The sequence below is a fragment of the Apiospora phragmitis genome (genome assembly GCF_038363925.1).
Source record: "Apiospora phragmitis strain CBS 135458 chromosome Unknown utg000002l:1.0-5516284.0:1.0-5523493.0, whole genome shotgun sequence".
NCBI classification, from domain to species: domain Eukaryota; kingdom Fungi; phylum Ascomycota; class Sordariomycetes; order Amphisphaeriales; family Apiosporaceae; genus Apiospora; species Apiospora phragmitis.
The window spans coordinates 4,814,824-4,837,910 of record NW_027117400.1 but is presented as its reverse complement, the minus strand read 5'-3'; the positions used below and the strand labels follow the sequence as shown (position 1 = coordinate 4,837,910).

General features: G+C 53.5%; 8 protein-coding genes across 8 annotated transcripts; 4 read left to right on the top strand and 4 right to left on the bottom strand.

Annotated features, from left to right (window-relative positions):
* Positions 1–766: 766 nt before the first annotated feature.
* On the top strand, positions 767–1,825 carry PG994_002262 (uncharacterized protein; the record flags this gene model as incomplete). The annotated part of the gene is made up of 1 exon (XM_066853671.1): positions 767–1,825. The coding sequence occupies one exon, from the start codon at positions 767–769 to the stop codon at positions 1,823–1,825; it is 1,059 nt and encodes a 352-aa protein (XP_066721812.1).
* Positions 1,826–2,886: 1,061 nt separating this feature from the next.
* PG994_002261 (Ankyrin repeat protein) lies at positions 2,887–6,451 on the top strand (the record flags this gene model as incomplete). The annotated part of the gene is made up of 7 exons (XM_066853670.1): positions 2,887–3,030; positions 3,179–3,929; positions 4,019–4,542; positions 4,743–5,207; positions 5,445–6,213; positions 6,269–6,306; positions 6,434–6,451. 7 exons carry the CDS (start codon positions 2,887–2,889, stop codon positions 6,449–6,451), a joined length of 2,709 nt encoding a protein of 902 aa, XP_066721811.1.
* A 1,318-nt stretch (positions 6,452–7,769) lies between these two features.
* Positions 7,770–8,180, top strand: PG994_002260 (uncharacterized protein; the record flags this gene model as incomplete). Its single annotated transcript, XM_066853669.1, has 1 exon — positions 7,770–8,180. One exon carries the CDS (start codon positions 7,770–7,772, stop codon positions 8,178–8,180), a length of 411 nt encoding a protein of 136 aa, XP_066721810.1.
* Positions 8,181–11,463: 3,283 nt separating this feature from the next.
* On the bottom strand, positions 11,464–12,892 carry PG994_002259 (XPA protein C-terminus-domain-containing protein; the record flags this gene model as incomplete). Its single annotated transcript, XM_066853668.1, has 4 exons — positions 11,464–11,785; positions 11,811–11,931; positions 12,016–12,736; positions 12,806–12,892. The coding sequence occupies 4 exons, from the start codon at positions 12,890–12,892 to the stop codon at positions 11,464–11,466; spliced, it is 1,251 nt and encodes a 416-aa protein (XP_066721809.1).
* Positions 12,893–13,512: 620 nt separating this feature from the next.
* PG994_002258 (phosphate transporter) lies at positions 13,513–14,269 on the bottom strand (the record flags this gene model as incomplete). The annotated part of the gene is made up of 3 exons (XM_066853667.1): positions 13,513–13,907; positions 13,990–14,150; positions 14,247–14,269. 3 exons carry the CDS (start codon positions 14,267–14,269, stop codon positions 13,513–13,515), a joined length of 579 nt encoding a protein of 192 aa, XP_066721808.1.
* A 1,020-nt stretch (positions 14,270–15,289) lies between these two features.
* PG994_002257 (uncharacterized protein) lies at positions 15,290–16,300 on the top strand (the record flags this gene model as incomplete). The annotated part of the gene is made up of 1 exon (XM_066853666.1): positions 15,290–16,300. The coding sequence occupies one exon, from the start codon at positions 15,290–15,292 to the stop codon at positions 16,298–16,300; it is 1,011 nt and encodes a 336-aa protein (XP_066721807.1).
* Positions 16,301–16,619: 319 nt separating this feature from the next.
* PG994_002256 (uncharacterized protein) lies at positions 16,620–19,075 on the bottom strand (the record flags this gene model as incomplete). Its single annotated transcript, XM_066853665.1, has 3 exons — positions 16,620–16,956; positions 17,022–17,599; positions 17,654–19,075. 3 exons carry the CDS (start codon positions 19,073–19,075, stop codon positions 16,620–16,622), a joined length of 2,337 nt encoding a protein of 778 aa, XP_066721806.1.
* A 510-nt stretch (positions 19,076–19,585) lies between these two features.
* Positions 19,586–21,639, bottom strand: PG994_002255 (Cytochrome p450; the record flags this gene model as incomplete). Its single annotated transcript, XM_066853664.1, has 3 exons — positions 19,586–19,807; positions 19,888–21,081; positions 21,238–21,639. The coding sequence occupies 3 exons, from the start codon at positions 21,637–21,639 to the stop codon at positions 19,586–19,588; spliced, it is 1,818 nt and encodes a 605-aa protein (XP_066721805.1).
* Between the last annotated feature and the right edge of the window lie 1,448 nt (positions 21,640–23,087).

Sequence of the window (23,087 nt, the reverse complement as noted above, 5' to 3'; positions counted from 1 at the left end):
CTACTATAGAAGACCACTCATGACATTCAATGCCACCTTTTTTTACTGGGCTTCCTCCATTTCTCTTCTTGGCTAGAAATACCAGATCTCCCACCCAGCTTACCATTTATCCTCTTCTGTTAACAATTCTCAGGATCACCAGGGAAGTACCGATGTCAAAGACCATCCGGCACTGCCGCTCTGAGAAATTAGATCTTCCATGAACCGTCCCTCCCGCGGTCCCGCGTCCCTTGACGTACGAATCAACAGCAAGCTACACTACGAAGCCCAAGGCCGCGCCGCGGAGCTACGGTACCGCTTCTCGGATGCCATGTGTCAGTACTGGACCGGCACGCACTCTGACAGTATTTCTTCACCATAGATTTACATCGTCAATCTTTGACCCTTCACCTTCCATCCTTCATTCGTACAGCGACCAACCTTCTGCTCTTCTTTTGCCACTTGTCTACTGTGGCACTTCATGCTCGTACATCGCACTCTTTGCATGCAACTATTCCTCTTCACTGCTTCATTTGAAAACTTCATCTAACTGGCCTTCTCCTGCTGCATCTCTCCAGCAGCAAACTTGCACGAAAAGTTGCACCATCCCCAGGACGATTCTACCATCAGGCGCTTGAGGTAAGTCGTGAGGCTGGACAGTCTGTTTCCTCCTGAACATCAGAACTTCTTGACGCGGAAACTTCATCTACTCATGACACATGGATTGGCATTCTGACCTGTACCTTAGGTTCTTTTCCGACGAAGATACTTTACTCAATCAGTCATCATGAGTGAAGCGAAGCTTCACAGGACCCTGGAGAGGCTCCACCCTGCCGTCGCTAGGCGACGACTGGAGGAGCTGGAGATGAGCACAGAGTTCTTCCATGACATGCCATTGGACTGCAAGCATGTGGAGGCGCTCCGGGGCGTGCTTCGGTCCATCGCCATGAACGAAGTCCCAATCGACCCAAAAGCCATGGCGCGCCTGGAGAAGTTCTGGTATAGATACCCCGACTCTTTGATGACCATGACCGACTTTCTGCAAGCCGCCATACCCATCTCGGATGATGAGCTCCGACTTGCAGTCTATCGGCTCTTGAACAAGGACAACATGGAAATACTCGGGCACGAGGCGTTATGGCGCAGTGGTGGCCCAACCACATTATCCCATGAACTGAAGAAGCTCTATCAAAAGCAGGATGGACAGAGCAAGGAAGTTCGCGGCCTCCTTGATCGGATGATCAAGAAGATGAGGGCCAGCGAGAAGGAGGCCCTGTATCTCCATCTGACCGAAGGTACCGACGCGCCGCCTCTCCACTCCGAACTGACCCGCCTCGCCTTCAGTTGCAATGTCAATATTGCCAAACAGGTGGTACCCGAGCTAGATGGCGACCACGATGTACTCTCTCCGATGTGGAAACTCCTGGCCTGCCTGAGATGCTCCCCGGAACATGAGACCGAGGGCGGGATGAGTGCGGAGTACACGTCAAGACTCTACCAGCTCATCAGACTCCTCCGACGCCGAGAGCTGAAGGCGCTCTTCACAGCGGTCCACGGCGCCCGGGCGCGACTGTGCAGCATGCCGAGACAGGCTGCGCGAAACTACCTCATGGCGCGCCGCCAGGGCGCTTCGGATGGTAATCTCCAGTCCGCCATCTACAAGAAATGCACAAACGGCCGACAACCCGGCGTAGAGTCCATCGTGGAGGACCTAGCGTGGGCTTGCGCCGACAACCGCGTCCTTGCCGATCAACGCAAGGTTACGCGTAAGACCCTCGACGCCCCTGTGGATGACTTGATCGAGGTGCATAACTCACTGATCAATTACCTTGCATATAAGGGCTAGCCCCATGAGGGTTCATAGGGCTACAAGGGAAAGCTGTAGATTGCACACGAGCTTATCTTGATTGGCAGCGGAAGGAAAAGGAGAGAGAAAGGAAAACCGAAGCCCTTGCATTATGTCGCTCATCTGAGGAGAAACACTTTGGATATTCAGTTGAAGAAAGTGCGAAATTGGATTGGGGACTGGTACCAAGGCGCAAGGTGTATCACAAGAACAGGCAATCAAGCTTGGATAATATATGTACACTAGGATGGTCCTGGCAGCGCTGGCCCGCAGATGACTTGCTTGATCATAATAATACAGTGCTGATGCAACAAACTACTCTTCGTACTTACGAACGTGATTGTCCCTCGAAGCCTTTCATCCCCTATGCAAATACAATACATGGTAGAGTTTGAGGACATATTTGTCCATATCCGTGGAAAATTGTGAACAGTGAACATTTGCATCTGTATTGAACCTGGATCCCCCTGGCTTCAACAGGCAATAGATAGTAGTTGGATAACTACTTGTAATCACTAGCAAAACTGAGGTCCGAATATAGTAGTGCAACGGCATAGCCGCCAGACTGTCATATCCCTTGATAATAGCTGATCTGATGCTCGTCGACTTCGGCCATGGCGACACCACCCAGTCAAACAGAATTCATTCATACTACTTTCTCATTGGTCCAGCTTCTGTGGTTCACAAATATTGCGGCTCATTGCTGGATTCAGGACGTGGCTCACGGGCAAATGCATATCATAGGGTAGCTGGCATCAGACTTCATCGAGTGTCCCAATAATGTCGAAGGGCGCCATTTGTTGCAAAGGGTTGGCCGAGGCCGGATGTCTTACCGCGGGCAGCCACATGCGTACCCGTCTATCATGGCCCGTTTGCTGAGAAAGCAAACTGCTCAGCACACATGACATACATTCAAGGGAAACATCCGCTTCAGAGGCAAACGGGCTGGTTCAGGGAGTGACGCTGCCCCAAGTCCACAGAAGTAGCCTCCCTCCGCTCTTTGCAGCATAGAGCGATTTCCAGCAGCGTATAAGAAGACACCGCCATTCCCCCGTTCCAGTATGAAGATCGCAAAGTCCTTTTCCAATTATCAATACCTTGAATCAAGAACACCCGACATCTATCAAGCTTCATTCACCATACCTCCCAAGATGCGCTTCTCCACCAGCCGTACTCTTTACCTCCTCGCCTTCGTCGCTGGAAAGGTAAGACCTGATCATCCTAGCCGAAAGCAACCAGGGGGCTCTCATCCGAGCTCAGCCTATAACTCGTTCTTGTTTAGAAGTAGAAAAAGAGAGATACGGGACACCGCTTTTCACTACATTAGCCACGAAGAGCATAAATACCGTACAGGCATTGATCGAAGGTAAACCACTAGTGGGCATAGTGAACCCGTCTCTTAAGACCGACCCACTGCAGAGATCCGATTATGAAGAGTGGTGCACTACTTTTGGCCGGAAATTCTCCTTTTCTAACCAGAAGGGGGCGTTTCTTCACCTGATTGAAGTAGGGGATACAAAGCTTCTGAAAGTCCTCTGGAGGACTGGACAATTCGATGCCAAATCCATGGATAACAGGAATTTGGGGGCGCCACTGTGCTACGCCATCGAGACAAATCATATCGGCGTGACTAAACTTCTTATTGACCAAGGCGTCAACTTGAATCGCACTCTGACCACGTATGGCTCGCCCCTTATGCAGGCTGTAACTGGAGGCAATATCGATATTGCTAGACTTCTATTCGACTATGGCGCCGACATGAATATCGAAACGTTACCATACGAGTCGCTTCTTCTTGCTGCTTTATTAAGAGGTCATATCGACATAGCTAGACTTCCCATCGAACAAAGCGCCGACGTCAACCACGTTCATCATAACGGACCGCCTCTCGTGGGCGCTACAGCCCAAGATAATATCGATATAATCAGATATTTACTCGAGCATGACGCCGACACGAATACCGAAGGGCTTTTACCCGGGAGTTCTCTTCTTACGGCTTTTACAAAAGGTTATATCGATCTAGCTAGACTTCTCATCGAACAAGGCGCCAGCGTCTACCACGATGGGCCTGAAGGATCGCCTCTCTTTCAGGCTGCTGCCCGAGGTGATATCGACATGGCAAGACTCATCATCGAACGAGGCGCCAACATAAATTCTGCTTGGTCTGGAAATTTACTCTCGCTAAGGCTGCAGCCCGAGGTGATATCAATATGGCGAGACTCCTTCTCAATCGAGGCGCCACTATAACCGCCGTTGGTCGATATGGTGCAACGAGTCTTTCTCTGGCTTTAACCGCAAACCATATCGACATGGCCGAATTTCTAGTCGAACGAGACGCCAATATAAATATTGTTGGTCAAAATGGTCGGACATGTCTTATTCTGGCTTTAGCCGCAGGCAATATCGATATGGTTAAACTCTCAATCGAAGGAGGCGCCGATATAAACGCCACTGGTCGAGATGGTTGGACAAGTCTTGCGCTGGCCTTATTTGAGGGCCATATCGAAATAGTTAAATTTCTCGTTGAGCAAGGCGCCAATTTGAGAGGACGAGGCGGCGACGAGGATGGGGCATCTGGTATAGCGCCTATTTCTTTAGCTTCAGCCCGAGGACATGTCGACATAATTAGATTACTGGTTGAACGAGGCGCCGATGTAAATGGGTCTGGGCTTGAAGAGCCTCTTACTAATGCTGCAAGGGGAGGTCATATCGAAGCGGTTGGACTCCTACTTGATCTCGGCGCCAACATAAACGGGTCTTACGCACTTTCCCTCGTAGACTTGCTTTAGACTGGGGCCATGATAATGTAGTTGGGCTCCTGGACGAGCGAGGTGCCTGCCGTTAGTTCAGTATACTTACTACTTCCGATACGGCCGATCCCTTGAGGTGCAATATGCTATTAGATACCTTGTCTCAGAGATCTGAGAGAGAAGAACATAGCAGCAGGCCATCCAGCCTACAGGGGAAATTCCACTCGCAATACGGCCGGCTTCAGATGGCGCGCCTGTTCTGGCGACTGGGAGGCCCTGAAGGGCGTTGGTATCCCATCCCACAACCCAGTCAAAACCAGGTAAGACAGGGACCCATGAAGGAGCCGCTCACTTGTCTCCGGGTGGCGGCCCGGAACAATCACGCCGATCTGACGGCCTACTTCCTCGACGTCTGGGACGGCTGGGGCGATGGCGAGAAGAGGCGGACGCTGAGCGATGCTGCATCCGCATGGTGTGACGATTCCGTGGCCGTGTTGCTGTCCAAGGTCTCATACAAACCCAGTGCGATCCAAGAAGCTCTGGAGCGAGCGGTTAACAAAAGGATGATCCTTCCGGAATATGGAACGCAGCCAGGCCCTTTTGCCGACGACTTTGAAAGGCAGCGGAGCCTGGTCTGTCGACTCATAGAAGCCGGTGGCAACCCAAACTGAGGGGATGGCGAAACTCATTGGCCTCTATTCCACAAGGCCTCAGTATCGTTCCAATGCGACAGCGCCTTGAAAGGCCTTCTTGAAAAGGGGGCGAACCCCAATCTCCCAGGCCCCCAGGGTAAGAACGCGCTGCATTTCACGTGCTCCTCTTTCAGCCTACGTCGCCTCCAAACTGCGACCCTCTAAATACTTCTCCAGCATGGCGCGCTGCCCGAGCTGGCCGACGAGGCGGGCGAGGCGGGCGAGACAGCACTCCACGCCGTCGCGCAGCACGTAAGCTACGCGCAACTGCAGCTGTGTCTTTCGCACTGCGACGCCACCGCTTCAGAGAGCGTCCAGCTTCGGAACGCGCACGGGGAATCGCTCCTGCACTACGCCGCCGCCGGCGGGCAGGGGGACGACGTGCTCGAGTTCCTCCTGGGCGCTGGTCTCTACGTCAATGAGGCCAGCGACAACGGGTGGACGCCCCTGATGTGCGCCTTGGCGCCGACCAAGGCGAAGGCGACACGCCGCATGTGTCGCATGGCCGAGTCCCTGCTGAGGCATGGCGCTAATGCTCAAGTGGTGACGGACGAGGACTGGACCCCTCTGCATGCCTTGGGGTCGTGGCCTAAGATGTTACGGGGATATCCAGAAGGCATAGCAGAGGTCGGGCGACTGGCCCGGAAGCTCATCTCGAACGGCGCGCCCGTCCACGTTCGATCGAACATTATTCGTAGCCCTTCTAGCGGCGTGGGGACAGTGTGTGATCTCTGGGGCTTCCGAATGCGCGTGTTTCTGGAGACTAATGCAAAGACATTGAGGCAGGATCCGGAACAGGAAGATAATTATACCACGCCGCTCCAGTGGGCTAGGAGAGGAGAGACGACCGAGCTTGAGAGGGCTATTACGGAATACTTGGTCTCGGACATCATTAGAAGGACTGCTGATGCGAGGGCTGGGGACGAACAGATAGATATCATATGCAGTAGGTGCGTGATGGCTTGTTGGTGTCTCTATCGACACTTGTAAGAGAGTCACAGCCTCGTACGGCTTGACCAAGGAGCAACTGGTCCGATATGTAAGTTCGCCTGCCCCCTTTCTTACAACTACCCTGTTCAACATGATTGTTCGCCCATGTCCACTAATGCGATACTACTTTCCGCTCTCAAAATCACATCTTAGCTTCGTCTTCACATTCATCATAGGTCGCTCGTACTGTGTAAAGCAAAGTTGGAGAGTAGAGACTGAACTTAGGCCATCACCCACAACGAAAACATCTACCCCCGGCAATGGAACTGGGACGCCAACTCCAACTCTAGATGAAATGGCTCGCATCAGTGCATGAGTGGCGATCTGTGGAGAGCATTATCATTGGGGCATCATCCTGCAAGGCTCTCTGCAGGTATCGGTAAGAGATGAAAGAGACGCACAGCGCCGAAGATTGTGGTGATCCGAGTTGTGGTGCCTCATGCCGGAGGCGTCCATTAGTGATTGGGAAGCCATGCTAGCTGCATAGAAAGTAGCTATGCATGCAGGGCCTATTCAATTTGGACATCCAGCGACAGAAAAATAAATCGAGGATCCAGGTAATATCACTCGAGGCTGTCGACGTAGAGAGAATACATGCATGGAACACAGAGGAATCTGCCTTGAAGCTGGTTTCCATGAGGTTAGAGGTGACGTGGCGCCGCTAGAGGCCACACGGTACGTTGGCTGCACGAGATCGAAGGCGCAGTGGGTTAATACGCTCAAGTCTAGAGGGGTACGGCCAAACTCATCCCTGTATTTCCCATCTCCAGAGCCATGTAGCTTTCCCCTTGTCAGTTCTCAATTCCAACGTCACAGGACACGAGTATCGGTTTGACAATATATTTCACCCCCACTCATCAAAAAGCCCCTGAACAGACTCACCACTGGGCCCTGAAAGCACCACGTCGAGACATGCTGCTCCCAAAGCTATCAAATTGAATTTCCCATCCACAGTCAAATCTTGGCCATCTCGGTTTGATGTTTACCGGGTAGTCGATGAAGATTACCTGTAAACTAGGATAGCCGCTACATGAAAGTAGAAAACGTGCCGACATAAAAGGCAGATTCGGGCTTCGTCCGTGTTGTACACCGCCACGGTCTATTGTCGGATATCGCCAAATCGCATGCCGGGTAATCAAAATATTGGCCATTATTGGGTTCAGTACCTGCATGCATATGTAATTATCCTTGGATATTAGGAGAGCCCAGGCAGGGTAGCAGCCAGCCTGACTTGAAAATTTGCCCCGGCGGGGTAGCCGTCAGCCTGACAGATTTGCCTCGTTTTCGGGGTTATTGGGTGAGCCCTGCCAGAAAATTCCTGTCTTGTTCTGTTTCCTTCATTTCGAACTAATACTACGTACCTTAACTACTTACTCGTCCTAAGCTACACATCCCCAAAGTGCCTTGCTGAAGATTAGTTCCTTGTCGTCATCGGCTCCCCCCTATTTCCCCATATACACTTCCCCTCTACACCTCGATAGTTGTCCGTCGCTACTCAGTCAAATTCCAACTATGGCTGAAGTCCTTGGGATTGTTAGTGGTGCTGCAGGCCTGACCTCTCTAGTTCTTCAGGTAGCAGATGGCACCAGCCGGCTCCGGAAAGCGTACAAACTCACCAAAAGGGTCCCTGTCGAAGTCGACAGGGTCGCCAGACATCTCGACTTCATTTGCGAGGTTGCCAAGAGACTCAACTGCGCAGATGAGCAGACGAATCAGGCCGACCTTATCGTTACGTACTGCAGGTCCTCTGTCCAAGCTGTCGCAGAAGCGCTTGACGCCCTGTCGCAAAGGGCGTCTGACTTGGACTCCCAAAAAGGGCTGAAGACCTCCGCGCGGAGATTGAAGTGGATGCCTTCTTGTCAGGATGACCTTGAGTCGCTTAGGAAGCTCGCAAGCGATGCGAAGACAAACCTGATGATGTAAAGATCTTATGCCTATCATTATATATTTTTCTTCCCCTTTTACACCGATCTGGCGTTAATTGAAAATGAAAGCCTGGGTCAGCTGGGCATGGCTCAACCGCCCGTATCGCCTCCCCTTCAACCACCCACGTCACATTCACAAGATATGCTCAACAATGGCTCCAGCAACAACACCCGCAGCACGCTAACATCTCTCCAGTCGCGCAATAACCGGGGTCGTGCTCGCCAGACTTGCCTTCAGAGAAGTTGTGCCTGCTGTTGCCATACAAAGGGGACCGTTCGCCGCCGTTTGTGGGCTTTCAAATATACGCCCTTGTCGATGATTCTTGGCGACTGCAACAATGCCAGGTGCGATGGCAGACAGTACATATGTTCTATCAGGGTGGCCCTTACTCAACTTAACTTTCCATGGGCCGTGACAGCTGCCATAGGCATCCAGAGCGAAGCAACAGGGTATTCCATTGGTCTGACGTTGCGGCCCCAATACATCGTTCGATATACGTCACCAGGATTTGAGACACTTCATAAGTGCAAAAGAGGTCTCATTACCCTTGATGAAGCGATATCTAGTTTCACCGAGATGTATCGAAGGGATCCATCCTTTATACACCATGTCAACCCAGGTGGAGAAGGATATATACAGGTACTTCAAGGCATTATTTTCATTAGAAATTACGCTAACCCCTTGTGTAGAACCTAATGGGATTCTATCAGGCCGACTTGAATACCTGTCTATCCCTCTTACGACTATTTATTGTTAATTTTAAAATGATACAGGGCCTCGACGACATTAGGTAAGTAAATTTTCAATAGTCTCGAACACGTAATCTCGATCAACTTATTAAAATCATGGATGCGTTAGTATACTATATATAGCTGTATGCAATGGGCATTCGTTGGTCGAGATTGCCATCTTGTTCTGATTGACGAACTTGCCAATCTTGGATTCGAGCCAATGTACTTAGCAAATTCCCACTTGGAAATGGACGTCAACAATACTACCTACTTGTATAGTACTACAGCACCGGAAATCGACCTATTCTACTTCAAATTCATTCACAAACTAATACTACTGGACCCAGGTACGCATGTCTAGATCAGTCCTAAAGCCACTCCACGCTCTGAGAGATTGACTGTTCTTAGATTTTGGAAACACTTCGTCAATCCAACGTGACATCTTTCAGCGCTCCGAAACGGCACTAACAACGCTGCTTCGTAGCCCAAAGACCTTGGAAATCACGAGTAACTTTCTAAGACAAACTCCATTGCATTTGGCAGTATTACAAAACAACTCAGAACTGACTCGAGCGCTACTGGATGCGGGCCATCCGGTGAATGTCATGGATTGGCTTTGCAGAACCCCTTGGGACTACACAGCTATACTAGGGAACAGCAAGATAGCAAAGGTACTCCTCTCGGCAGTCCCTGACCTTGTAACCAGCCTTCCCTCTTCTATAGATCAACATGCCTACGTGCTCGAGGTCTTACAACACATTCGAACCTCATTTCCAGAAGATAAACAGCACGGCCTTTGCTCGCCTCTCGCGAAACAAATACTATCGTACATGGCTCTATATGGACCCGATCGTTGGGTACATCGGAATTCATATGACGACATCACCGCTTTGGTCACTATGGTAGATGACATCAACTTCGAGCTGGTCCAAGAATCACCCAAAAGAAAAAGTCAGCTTCTTCATTATATCTGGCCTCTGGAGCGTGCCAAGATATTTATTGGGCACGGCTATACCGCCATCAACCGCAAGGACGACAGAGGCGCGACACCTTTGATGGTTGCAGCTTACAAAGGGATTCCAACTCTGGTTCAGGATTATATTGAATTAAATGCCATTGTCAACGACCAAAATCAGGCTGGTTTCACTAGCCTGATGGAGGCTCTCAGGGGATGGGAAGATAGTGCACAGGCGGTTGGGCACCATGGGCGGGTTGACTATGCAGCTACGGTCAAGTTGCTTCTGCAAGCTGGTGCGGATATATCGGGCACAGATGATTGTCAGTGTCCTTGTGCAAGTGAGGGGTGTACGGCCACGCACGCCGTTTCCTGTCAACTCTATCCCAAGCCATGGTCTTACAATCGGGTACATGCACCTTTTGTTGCAATAGAATGGTTGTGCCTCCTCAACGAGCTAGGGAGAGAAGAGGATTCAAGAGTTCTCTTACTCACGCTTATACGACGCTCTCGCTTTGAGGAGCTCCAACTTGAACATACATGTTGTCGAGGTTATAGGAAATGGGCAAGACGAAAGGCCCAGTCAGTCAAAAAGCATGCCCAACTTGACGCGGAGATGGCATCTATCGAGGGCTTAGGGTTTGAAGAATTGAGGGCCAAATGGCTTCAACAAATCTCAGAGAGCTATGAGAGTCACCTATCTAATAATCGCCTGCGACGTGGGAAAGAGGTACTGGGACGTATATAAATGTGATTTGAAACACTCGGTAAGTTGCTACACCATAACCAATTGTATCTGTAATGTCAGAACAACAGCTAATACAAGAAGAAGAGTACCGAGCTTGGCGTTGGGAGTTACGCTATAGATTACCGTAACGACGAATTTGTGCCTACTAGTTTCCTTTGGTGGAAAGTAGAGCCGATCAGAAGACTGGTTGACTACATTGTGGATTTAGAGAGAGAGGTAGTGAACCAACATGGAGACATACGAAAGGACTTGGAAGAGCGGTACGAACGCCGATTGTCGTGGGTTTTGGATCTCATGGAGCTGATGGAGACCCCCGCACGTCTCTTACAAAAGGAGATACAAGTGTCGATTTATCGGCTGCATCCAAACAGACGTACTATCGCTGCCGCACACTTTGCTGACACAGCGGCTAAACTCATGTTGAAGAGGTCGGCTTGAGAAATGCTGGCAATGTACAGCTGTCATCTCGCAAAGCGTGGGCGCGAAGGCTATTGTTTTGAGAGATGATGCTTCTTATCTGGTTCTGTGCAAATTAAGACGGTCGGCTGCTTACCCAGATATGCAGAATTAGAATAATGATGAAGGTGGAAAGAATCCGCCGTTACCAGCTTCATACCACCGCAGAAGTAGGGCCTGGGCGATGAATGGGATGAGTCCGACGTTATTACCTCGATAACCTGATGTTCTGGAATGAGGGCGGCGTCGTTCTTCCAGACTCTCATCATTCACGGGGAGCAAACACCAACACAAACACCCTCTTCGCTAGTCATCACCATCACCAAAACCATCGATCAATAGCCACGCTTTATTTTCTAAATCAGGGGTATCATAACCGGCAAACCCTCTCTAGAACTCCAACTCCTCGACCTCCATACCACACGTCGTACACGTCTTAACCGTCATCCCAGCCTCATTCTCGATAGCGCGGCCCCATTCATGAACATGCTTACCACCCCCAATCACATCGTCGAACCGGGCCTTGCCCTTACCGCCCGCGCCCCCGGCACCACCCCCTGACGTTGACGAGGAGGTGCCGCCGCCGCCCCCTCCTAGCTTGCCGTGCTCGCGGCGGTAAGCGTCGGTGCGCGTGCGCTTCTTGAGGTCCAGCAGCTTCGACTTGAACTTGGCCTCCTTGCGCTTCTTCTTGTCGGCCTCGCGCCGCGGCGAACTCCTCGTCGAGCGCCTCGGCCGACCCCCACCGCTTGTCGCTGAATGCGTACTCCTCCACCTGGTACCGCAGGAACAGCATCATGTCGTGCCAGTGCGACTTGTGCGGGTTCGGCCGCGACAGATGCGGGAGGAGTTCCTCGTCCCCTCAGCTCGGCTGTTGTTATTGACAGACAGTTCGTTAGATTCACGTTCTTCGGTTTCATAGACGCATAATGCGAACGAACTTACGATCTGTTAATAAGTAATCATCCTTGCACTCAGTCTTGGTGAGCAGACTGTATTTCTCCGGCATGGCCTCTTTACACCGCCCGCAGACGGCGCAGCCAAACACCTCTTCCCACACGAAATCGATCTCGAGGCTCCCGCACTCGCGGCACTTCTTGCGCTCAGACGCATCCTTCAGCACGCTCAGCCCCGGCTCGAAGGGCCCCGCCTTCTGCCGCCGCAGCTTCTTGAGGATCTGCAACCGTTCCCACTCCGCGGTCGTCATGCCCTTGGGCCGCTCCTCGGGCTCCGGCTGCCCGGGTTTCTTGCTGCCGTTCGCCGTCGCCGAGCCGCTCATTGCCTTGTTCCACGGGTCGTCCTCGGTGCTCAGAAACCCACCCTTGGTGTCGGTGATCTTGTCGAAGTCGTAGTCCACAAACTTGGTGAACTTGCGCGCCGGCCGTATCGCCCCATCGTCTTCTTTGCTGTTGCTGCTTTTCGTTGCTGCGCCTGCGCCGGCAGCGGCGGCATCGGTCGCACCGTTAATGCGGCCATCGCGGCTCGTGGCGGGCAGGTTGCGGACGGGGGCGGAGGAAGAAGATATGGCGTCGTGGGTTCGCTTGCGGGTGTTGGGGACTTGGACGTCGTCGGCGGCGACGAAGCCCGAGCGCGTGCGACTAAGCGGCGGCGCGCCAGCTTTCTCGTTCGCTTCGCGGATGGCTTTGGCTCGCAAACGGTTCTCCTCCTAGTTGTTAGATTGGTTAGAGAGTTCCACTCGTAGCTAGGCAAGGTAAAGAACGCCATTGCGACTCACTATTCGACGGGTCACGGCAGGCGTTGGAGGCGAAACGGCTGCCTTGGAGGGGTCCGGGGCGCGGGGAGGTGTAGATGGTCGCGGCATTGCTGGGGTGTTTCGCTCGAAAGAGGTATGCGGACTGGCAGATAGCAAACAAGAAAAAGTATGAGTTGTTGGGGGCGTATTACAGATCGACCGATAGGGAAAGAATGCGCAGGCTGCAATGCAGGGTCTAAAGAATGGTGATTGATAAAGAAAAAGTCAGGATCATTGACTGCCTGCAGCTTAACCCCGGTGACGTCGGACCCTTAGACCCACCGAGTCCCGATCGCCACCAAGCCGCCCCAATTTTTGATAGCACTGATGCGAAGGTTTCAAATCAAGATGCTGTTGTTTCCTGGTCAGTCAGTATATCTGCTTTCTATTGTTTTGTCTTCGCCCAGGAGCAATCGTTCCAGTATCTGATTTCAGCATGTAGCAAAGGGCTCTGGTAGTTTAAATGGTCACTTCCTGTGACGTGAACTTTTGTATTGCATGCATTGCACATAAGCAGACGTATATAGCGAGAAGCTGGGGGTGGACGAATCGCGCCCGTTCTGTACTTCGTTGAGCATCTAACCAAGTAATCGATCGTATTAGGTAGAGTAAACAGCGCGAACCCATGCCACCACGTTTACCAGGTAGCCGTATATACTTTTCATTGCATTTCCCCGAGTATAGTGAGCTTATTCTTCCTTGGCACCACCACGGCCGGCGCGCTCGGCAGCCTCGACAGCCTTCTTGTCAGACTGAGGAGCACCCTGCTGCAGACCACCCATGAGGCCAGCAGCCGCCTTGAAAGGGCGCTTGAGATCGCCGCTGGCGGGGTGGCCAAGGACGTGGATCTTGACCAGGTTGGACTCGAGGGCGGTCTTGAGAGGGATAATGGACTGGATGATCAGGGGGTTGGTGTACTTCATGTACAGGTGCATGCCGGCCATCATGGCGACACCCATCATCTGTGACCGGAACGAAGTCTTGACCTGGGTCGAGTCGTACGCGTTGATCGTGGTGGTAACAAGCTTGGGCTCCTCGGCCGAGCCCATAGGGGCAGGCTCGACGTACTTCAGAGTGGTCATATCTGTGGATTGAAAGTCAGCAGCAATCATTGGAATTTCGATTTCCGCAATCAAGGTGCGCTGGGAGGGTGGTAGCGAGCGTACCCTTCTTTTTGTTGATCTGCATCTGGACGTAGAGGTACAGGCCAGCAATGATCAAGTTGCTGACAATGTAGAGAGCGCGGCACATGTTGAGGACATTGGGGTCGTCGAAGGGGATCTTCTTCGCAATCTGCATCGTCCCGAGGATGATGACGAGGTTCTCGCTACAAAATCGCAGAATATTAGCTTCATACACTTTACGCCACCTTTGCGACTGGCCCGAACGCGCGACACGCGACAATTAACGGGGATGTACATACATTTGGGGGCTCAGGCCGAACATCTTTGCGGTTTGATTGCAGAACAAAGCCGGATTGGCAAAGGATAGTAGAGTTGACGAGGAGAGGTTGTTGAATAGAGGGATACACCAAAGTGAAGGAAGATGCGCGAGTTGAAGAGTGGCCTTTTCAGATGCGATAGGGAAGGCAATGGAGAAAGATAGAAGAGGACCCTGTCCACAAAAATTCCAGAGTGCGTAGCGTTGGGCTTGGCCACCAAAAAGCTGGAGATAAAGACAGCGCCGGGGTGTACTGGCCAGGTGGTGAGCTGTCCAATTCCGCTGAGTGGATAAAGGCAGCTCTGGCGCCTGGAGAAGCAACCTAAGAGCCTTGCAATTCGGGTTGTCGGTTGTAAAACTTTCCCGACACCTGGCAAACCGGGGGATGCGGCTCAGTTCAAAGTTCCAGGCGCTATCCAGGAGCCAGCTTAGACTGACTTTAGGCCTCCCTCATAACTAGAGCATGGATCCTTGCAGCAGCTGTCTTTCTCGCTGCACAACGAGACAGTATCATCAATGTCTTTCTTGACGGGATGACTGTATACCCTTAGGCAGATCGAATCTCACACAAGCTTGAGCCACCTGGCCTGTACAGTCTATATTAACATGTGGTCGAACTTAGAAGAATTTAACCTTGGTTGCTCAGGCTCAGAACGAACCTGTAAGTGGTGTATCAGGCCTACAAAGTGCATTGCATCCATATACAGCCAGAGGCGATATTTCATCAAAGCAATGAGCATGGAGCCTGAGCTTCAATGGACATCTGTTGTTTGACAACATCAAAAGAGGTATATTGTGTGTCTTGTACTTGTTTGGCTCCTGGAAACAAGATCCCCTTTTGCATGGCCAGGCAACTCATAATGCGTCTCTTTTTTCTCTCCATTCACCGTCCAAGCATTGTAGCAATCAAGAGGATCTCCATAACCTGAGGAAGCCAGTAAAGTAAGTAGGCAAGTAGGCAACGATGAGTTTCAGATATCTAAGATCACCCAAGAACCTTTTGCCTCATTTTCTTGAGGCCTGAAAATGGCATTCCACATCTCAGACATGTGTTTTCTGTGGCCTTGTCCAAAATGCTTCAAAGCCGCCAGGAAGGGCTATAAGAAGAAGCTGAAGCAGCAGATTCGGGAGCAGGAGGAGGAAAAGAAGAAGAAGGCACACAACAAATCCCCAGCCTGGCCACCAAGACCACCAACACCGCCAATACAGATCAGCAGAATCAAAATGGACCCCTACCAGCACGGATGGAACTTCTTGAACCAACAGCACCCGCTCATGGACACGGCCCCGAATGAAGCTACCAAAGGTTGTGAGTGCACAACCTGTCGCAATGTCCGCAAGCAAGCAAGACCTTCCGGCAAGGCACCGCCAAAGCCACCGCCCAAGCCGACTAGCCTTCGCAACGACAGTCTCAACAATTTGGGATTCCCCCATATCCCCCCTGCACTGAACCATCACCACCTTCAGGGACCCGTCCCAATGCAGCCGAGATTCACGGCATCTCATGGAAACCCATCTCGCCACCACGCTGTGCGCAGCCCGCCTCCCGGCTATAACAGCCAGGGCGCGCAGAACGTCTACATCTGGCACTGCGGCGTCTCCCACATCAGCTTCCCCATCGTGGACTACACGCGCAGCTCCTTCGCGGCGACCGGCTTCCCCGGCCCCCACTTCTACATGGCCACGGTCCCCAACAGCGCCCAGATCTCGGACCTCGTCGCGCGCCTCGCCCCGGCCGGCTCGGGCAAGGCCCTGATGGCGCGCGCCCAGAAGGGCGGCGAGTGCTTCGAGGCGACCGAGGCCGCCGGCGTCATCGCGCTCCAGCGCCGGACGCTGCAGCTGGAGGTCTGGGCCAAGGACGATGTCGACGACAACAGCGACGACCACAAGTCGGAGGGACAACGTGTTGCCAGCAGCAGCACCAACCAGACGACGCGCAAGAAGAGCAAAGGCAAGAAGCCGACACTGTCCTCTTCGCCAGAGACGTTTGACGATGATGATGATGATGATGATTTTGCAGAACTCGTCGACATTTGAGTGCAAGATATCAGGATGAATGGTTCCAGCGAATGGGAACACAGCCTCCTCAGATGAGAGTGGTATTACCCCAGGTTATTATTGCAGATGGATGGCCAGACGATATCAATGGCTCATTTCCCCCCTTTTCACACATGGATAATCTCAATGGACGAAGATGAAATCAACAACTGGTTAGTTCCTTGAGCTGAGAGAAACCAAACGAACACACAATCTCTCTCTCTTCTTCGCCATGGAACCTTCATTGGTCTTGGTTCCCCTGGTTGCCAGTTAATAGATACATAGCCATGAATCAACTACGATCTGAACCCGATCTATATCAATCCCACTTCCGCTCACCGCTGTACAGATCCTGATACGTGAACTGCTTGTCCCCGTACATGAGCAGGTCCGCCCACTCATTGTGCGCGCTGTAACCACAGCACTTTCTTTCGCGCAAAGCCCTCCCCACCGGGGTGTCATCAAAGACATCGTCGCCCTTCTTCTTCTCGAACTTATCCTCTTTAGAGCCGGAAAGGGGCTTCTGCTCGGTCTGCACCGCTTCTTCTTCTCCCTCTTCTTTCGTACTGGTCTGCTCCTTTTCTCCATCGCCCTTCTTCCAAAACCAGCCTTTCAACTTCTTCTTCTCCTCTTTCTTCCCGCCGATGGCAGCCGGTCTGTTGGCAACAATATTCCCATAACACGACGCACCCGCACAATTGTCCCCCCTCCACTCCCATACCTCCGCCTCAATCGTATCCGTACCACCGTCACGCCCCCTCCTTTGACGCACAAGCTCGCGCCCCTGCTCCTCCACCAGCCACTTCGCGTCCGCCAACTCCTCCACAGCGCTCCCCCAGCTCTCGACCAGCTCCCGCCCCGACTGGCACCACCGCACAGCCCCGTAGTAAATATCTGGCCGATGCACCTCCTCGACCACGACCGGCCACCCCGAGTGCCCGCCCCCGTCGACCTCTCGGGCCGGAAGTCCTCGCCCGTCTCGACGGCGACCTGCGCCTCGAACCGCTCGGCGACCCACAGCAGGTGGTGGTGCGCGCTCTGCAGCCGCCGCTCCAGCCCCGCCATCTTTTCTAGTAGCGTCTCCAGCGCCTGCGTGGCGTGGCCCACCCCCTTCTTCTTCAGCCGCCCCTGGGCCGCGAGGGCGGGGCTGTGCGCGCTCTGCGCGAGCAGGTCGTCGAGGAACGCGAGCTCGGCCTGTTCGGCGCGCCGCAGGTCCGCGAGGGCGCTTAGTGTGTTGGGCTCGGCGTGCGCGAAGAGGGAGGCGGCTTGGCCTTTCAGGTCGGCGGGCAGGTCGGCAGGCTCCGGTCTGGTCGCGGCTTAGAGCGTCTGGTGCACCTCGAGGAGGCGGTTCACGAGATGGAGGCCCGAGTAGGTCAGGATGTAGTTGGTGCGGTTCAGCACCCGTACTTCGGGGAATTTGTTCTTCCACAACATTCCTTTCTTGCCGGACACTGCTGGCTCAAATCGGAACTTGGTGGCCACGTCGGCGTGGAATTCGGGCCCGATCAGTTTCGACACGGGAGCCGACTTGTCGCCGCTGCTCGGGGCAACGACGTGCGACTCGACCAGCTCCCCGAACCGCCGCGCCTCAGCCAAAGCCCGCCCGATCGCGACGGCGCGGCCCGCGAGGAAATTCTCGAAGTACGCCTCGGCGCGCTTGCGCATGGTGGAGCGCATGTCGATGGCGCTGCGCATCTTGAGGCGGCGCATGACCACCTTGGTGTTCTCGTCTTGGTTTTTATCGTCATCCATCTTCTCAGTGGTGGTCCCTTCTGTCTTTTTGTTCTCTTTCCCCTCACCCGCTCCCGTTCGGCCACCTCCTCCGGGGAACGTGACTGTGACCGTGATGGGCTGATACACGATGCCTTCGGTGTTGTTGTTGTTGTTCGTATTATTCTGCGCAACCCCCTTGGTCTCGGGAACCACAACCCCCGAAACCGGCGGCAGCCCCGTCCAAAGCGCCGAAATAACATCATCGACCGCACGCGCCTGGTCGAACCACGTCTCCATCTCGGTGTCGCGCAGCAACTCCTCGTAGACCCGCCAAGCGCCCACCTCGAACGCGACCCCGCCGCCGCGCCCAAACTGCTCCGTGATGTTGAACGCGACGTCCCGGTTCAGCGCGCCCTTGCGCTGGCCCCGGTTCCAGGCCTCGACGCCGCCTTGCAAAAATGCCCTGAACCCCCCGGACTCGGTCGCGATACTCGGGGCCTGTTGCAGCGCGAACAGCAGCGTGGCGCCGACGGCGAGCCACCACAAGAGGACCGGGCCGTACTGTTGGGCGGAGCGGGTCCAGAGCGTCACCGCTGTGTCGACGTGTGTAGTCACAACTTCGGCAGTCTGTGAGACCCGGCGCAGGGACTCGGATGCGATGCTGCTGACGCTGGAGTGACTCCCATTGGAACGCTGGCGGGCATGGGTAGGGGGGTCGCTGTCGACGGAGGTTGCAGGGATAGAGGAAGTGTTGATGTTGCTGTTATCGTCTCGATCGGAGAACCGGACGGATTTGGGTGAGGTGGAAGTAGAAAAGTGGCGTTTTTCGGCCAACGGGGGCGCGCGGTAGTTCAAGTCCGCGAAACCTTTATTCGAGACTTGGTTGGAGCGGCGCCGCAAATGTTCGTTACTCTGCTGAGGTGGTGCTAGATAGGCCGATGTGCTATTGTCTTCTGTATACGATGTGTAGTCGCCATCTTCTTCTTCGTCTGCTACGAAAGGTGAGCGACTGGGTCCCGCCCACGGCGGCCCCTGATGGCTATAGCTGTTGTATCTCGACATGATGACTTTGTCGTTTCCTACATCAGGGATAGGATCACAGCACTCAATTGAGCTTGGCTTGTTCATAAATATGTAATGGATGGGCTTCGTTTGTCTAGAAAGTGGGGGCTAGCAGGTTGTTTCTTTGTCTCTGACCAGAGAGGGTTAGTAGACATACCGGAACCAGCAATGTTGAAACCCCTGGCATGCGTGGCTCAACTAAGGGACCGCCAGCTGTTGAACTCAATGAAACCTAGCATACTTGAGACATAAACATGATCTGTCCTGTACTTACGTGCTATCTGTATCAACTGTTCCAATCAACCCCTTTGTTGTCCGCGGGGTTTCTCATGAAGTCATGTCTTCAACCTCGATGAGTACGGTAGATAGTGTAACACTCCCAAATTAGAAATCATATTTTGATTAGTGACAACCGTTATTACTAGAGTGTAATTCAATCTGTCGCATATGATTATAGTATTCTTTTGTCTATCCCCTATCTTATCGTTCCAAATTCAGGTTGATGAGTCGTCACCTCCTGTACCACCGCAGCACGATCTTCTCCGGTTCCGTAATATGCAGCAGCGGCCCCGTGGTGCCAAAACCGGACCTATCCAGTACCGCCTTCAGCTCGACCCGAGCCTCCTGGACCGCCGCCTCTGCCGAGCTCGTCCTGGCGAGCACTTCGGGTCTCGGCACGGGCTCTACGCTGGCTTGCGAGAAGGCCGTGAACATGGCCACTGTGAATTCAACCTAGGTAGCGAGTAAACAAATCAGTATACCGTCTTCAAACTTTCAATAAAGCAAGGTTGCCCGTGATGTGACTGTCTTACCTGTGAGAACTTCATCCCCAGACAGATGCGCGGCCCCATGGACCAGAAAGAACTCAGCGCAAGCGGCGGCGCCACCAGCTTCTCCGCCGTCTGTCCTGCCGGCTCGGGCCTGTACTCCGGCCACCCGGGCTTCTCGGTGCCAGCCGGGATAATGAAGCGCTCCGGCTTCCACTCCTCGCAGTCCGGGCCCCAGAGCTCGGGGTCCAGGTAGGTAGCGTGGAGGTTCGCATGAACCAACGTCCCCGCAGGGACCTGTATCGCCGTTTTCTGCTGTTGCCCATTGTCTCTAGAGAGTGCAACGTCGAGCCGGTTCGGCACGGCCGTCTGCCGCGTCACCAGCAGCGCTGGGTGGTACAGCCGCAGCGTCTCGAACAGGAGGGCCTGGCACCGCTTCAGCCTGGGGAAGATGGTCTTGTAGTCGCCGCGGTCGACCCCCGTCGCAAGGACCTGGTCGGTCTCCGCCTGGATCCACCGCTGGTAGTCGGGCCGCGTCGCCAGCATGGCGATCGTGAAGGCGAGCGACGAGGCCGTCGTGTCGTGGCCCGCGAAGCTCATGACGAACATGTTGCCCATCAGGTCCTGCTTGGAGAAGCCCTTCTTGCGACCTCCTCCCGCGCTGCTACCAGACGACGACTCTTCTGTCGTCGTGTTGGCGTCGTCGCGGGCGTTGGAGACGAGCGTCGAGAGGAAGGTGCTGGGTTTCTTCTTCTCCGATAAGGAGGCACCAGATGATGCCCTTGCCCCTGAGCCGTCGTCCATTTCCTGCTGCGCCCGGACCAGGTCGTTGATATACAAGCCCGCCTCGTCGAACGCGACCTTCTTCTCGCTGATGTACCTGGGCAGCAGCCGCAAGACGGCCGGCGGCAGCTGGCTGGCCACCGTGGTCACGACCAGCTCGTGCAGCACCGAGGTCAGGGAGTCCCGGAACGAGAACCGGCGCCCGTCGCTCTTCTGGCGCGCGCCCGTGGAGAAGTCCTGAGGAGCCCCCAGACCCACGCCCATGAAGGCGTGCAGCGCGATGGTCCGGCTGTCGTCGCACAGGGTCCGGTGCGTGTGGTCCGGGTCGGCGAAGACCTTCTTGTCCAGCATCTCCTGGACTTGGCGCATCGTCTCCTCCCAGACCAGCACGCTGGTGCGCTCGTTGAAGCAGGGGCCGATGATGCGTTTGTGACGCGTCCAGTCTTCGCCCTCCACCTAGAAAAGAGTTACAGCTGTTTTATTTCCCTTGATACAAAACAAGGGGTTGAATACTGACCGTGAGGACATTAGGTCCATACATTCCCAACGCAGCTGTTATGAGGTTAGTACTCTATTTCAGGGGTCGTATAAGGAGGGAGAGTACTTGCCGACATGCTCCGGTGGCTTCGGCCAGACTTTGTACTTCGATATGATTTCCTCATTCGCCACCGGGTCGGCGCACATGAGCTGGATGGTGCCCGGGCTGATGACCCAGAAGGCCGGGCCGAACTTGGCGTGCAGCGCGCAGCCGTCCTCCTTGGGCCAGTCCATCAGGATGACGCGGGTGAAGAGGGAGAAGGGCTCGGGCAGCAGCCGGCAGAGCGGCAGGAACCAGGCCCGGGGCGCGAGCCAGGACTGCGCGATGATCCAGAGCGGGTTGAAGGTGTAGAAGGGGCTGACGATGACGGGGAGGCCCGTCCGCCGCACCTTGCCGTAGTTGGCGTAGAGGCCGGCCGCGCCATAGAGCAGCGTCGCGGCGGCTAGCGCGCTGCCAAGGACGAGAATGTTGACCATGGTTGTTTATACGTGTGTGTGCGTGTGTGTATGAGTGTGTGACCGCCCCTGGTCGGTATGCGCGGAGTTGTTCGGTGATAGTGACAGAACGAAAGCAGTAATGTGGCACTCGTCGTGTCACTTGATCTTTTAATATGAAGTAATAAAACAGACTGTCCTTTCAGTCACTCTACCGGCAGATAAGCCCTATCCTTAGTTCCTGCCGGGGGCTTGTATACTGTCGGGCCAATCAGGTGGATTCCAGGTTGGAAAGGGGGTGGTATCGGCGTCACACCATGTATCGGCTAGTCTGTTTCCGGAGGTGGCAGTCTCGATACAAGGATGCGAAACCTGTCCAGACCACCACCTTTCAACAAAACAGTGGGTTATCCCTGTGGAGGGTAAGTAGTTATGTAGTGGTTGACAGCTCAGCAGTACACTTTGTAAGATCAATCGTCACTTTCTGCATCCTTTCGTCTGGACTTCAGTTCGGCACTCGGTGCGGCTGTGTCGCAAACCCCCTGAGCTTGGCGTTTCCGGCGTTCCCGGGCCAGTGACTCGGTGTCATGTCCATCTTAGTCTAGATCTATCTAGTCCAACATGTAAGCGCGTTAGTCAGCAGATATACGTGCGTGGGCTCATCCAGGAGCTTGTCAGATATAGAAATCAGGAGTCCAGTATGAAGAATCATTTCTCGTACGAAACTACCAACTATGTATGTCCATTCTCTAGGATGACTTTGAGAATGTTTCCATGGCCAGCCAATATGGGCTTTTCAATTCATGAAACAAAATCGAAACAGGATCGTCAAGATCTGGGCTTCCCCATTTATATGTGTGGGGGGATATATGAAGTGGGATGTCCGTACTTATTGAGTTGCTCGTTGGTCGTTACGTCTGCTCAGCACTCATATTGATTCCTGTCCTGATACGTCTATCTTTGTCATCCTATACACATGACTGAATATAGTACTTGTATAGATTAAAGTTCGCAACTCTACTATTACGGTTCAACCCACCGTTACCTAGCACACTTTGTACTAGTCATGCGCAGTGTCATATTGGCTGCTTCCGGCTTTGGGTAACGCACTGTGAATCAGACTCATGGGTTTGATAGAAATGCTGTGTTACTACTACCAGAGAAAGTGCACCGTCATCATCCTTACCATGTATCAATTTTACGATTGGCGGCACGTTGCCCTGTAATCCGGGAATAGCCAAGCCGAAGTCATCGGCTTTAAGCCCCAATCCTGCCCAGATCCGAATACACTTAACCTACATGTAGGTATGTTGTCATACTTGAAAGTTCATGCAAGGGAGTTCCTTCCCGATGGGAGCACTGACCCGAGGCCCTTATTCATATTGACCGATTTGACTCGAGTGATTTCTCCATCTGCAAGTCGGAGCTCCGACTGTAGCAAACTCACCAACCCAACTCTCCCACCTCCCGCATCTCACCCCCGCCTTCTC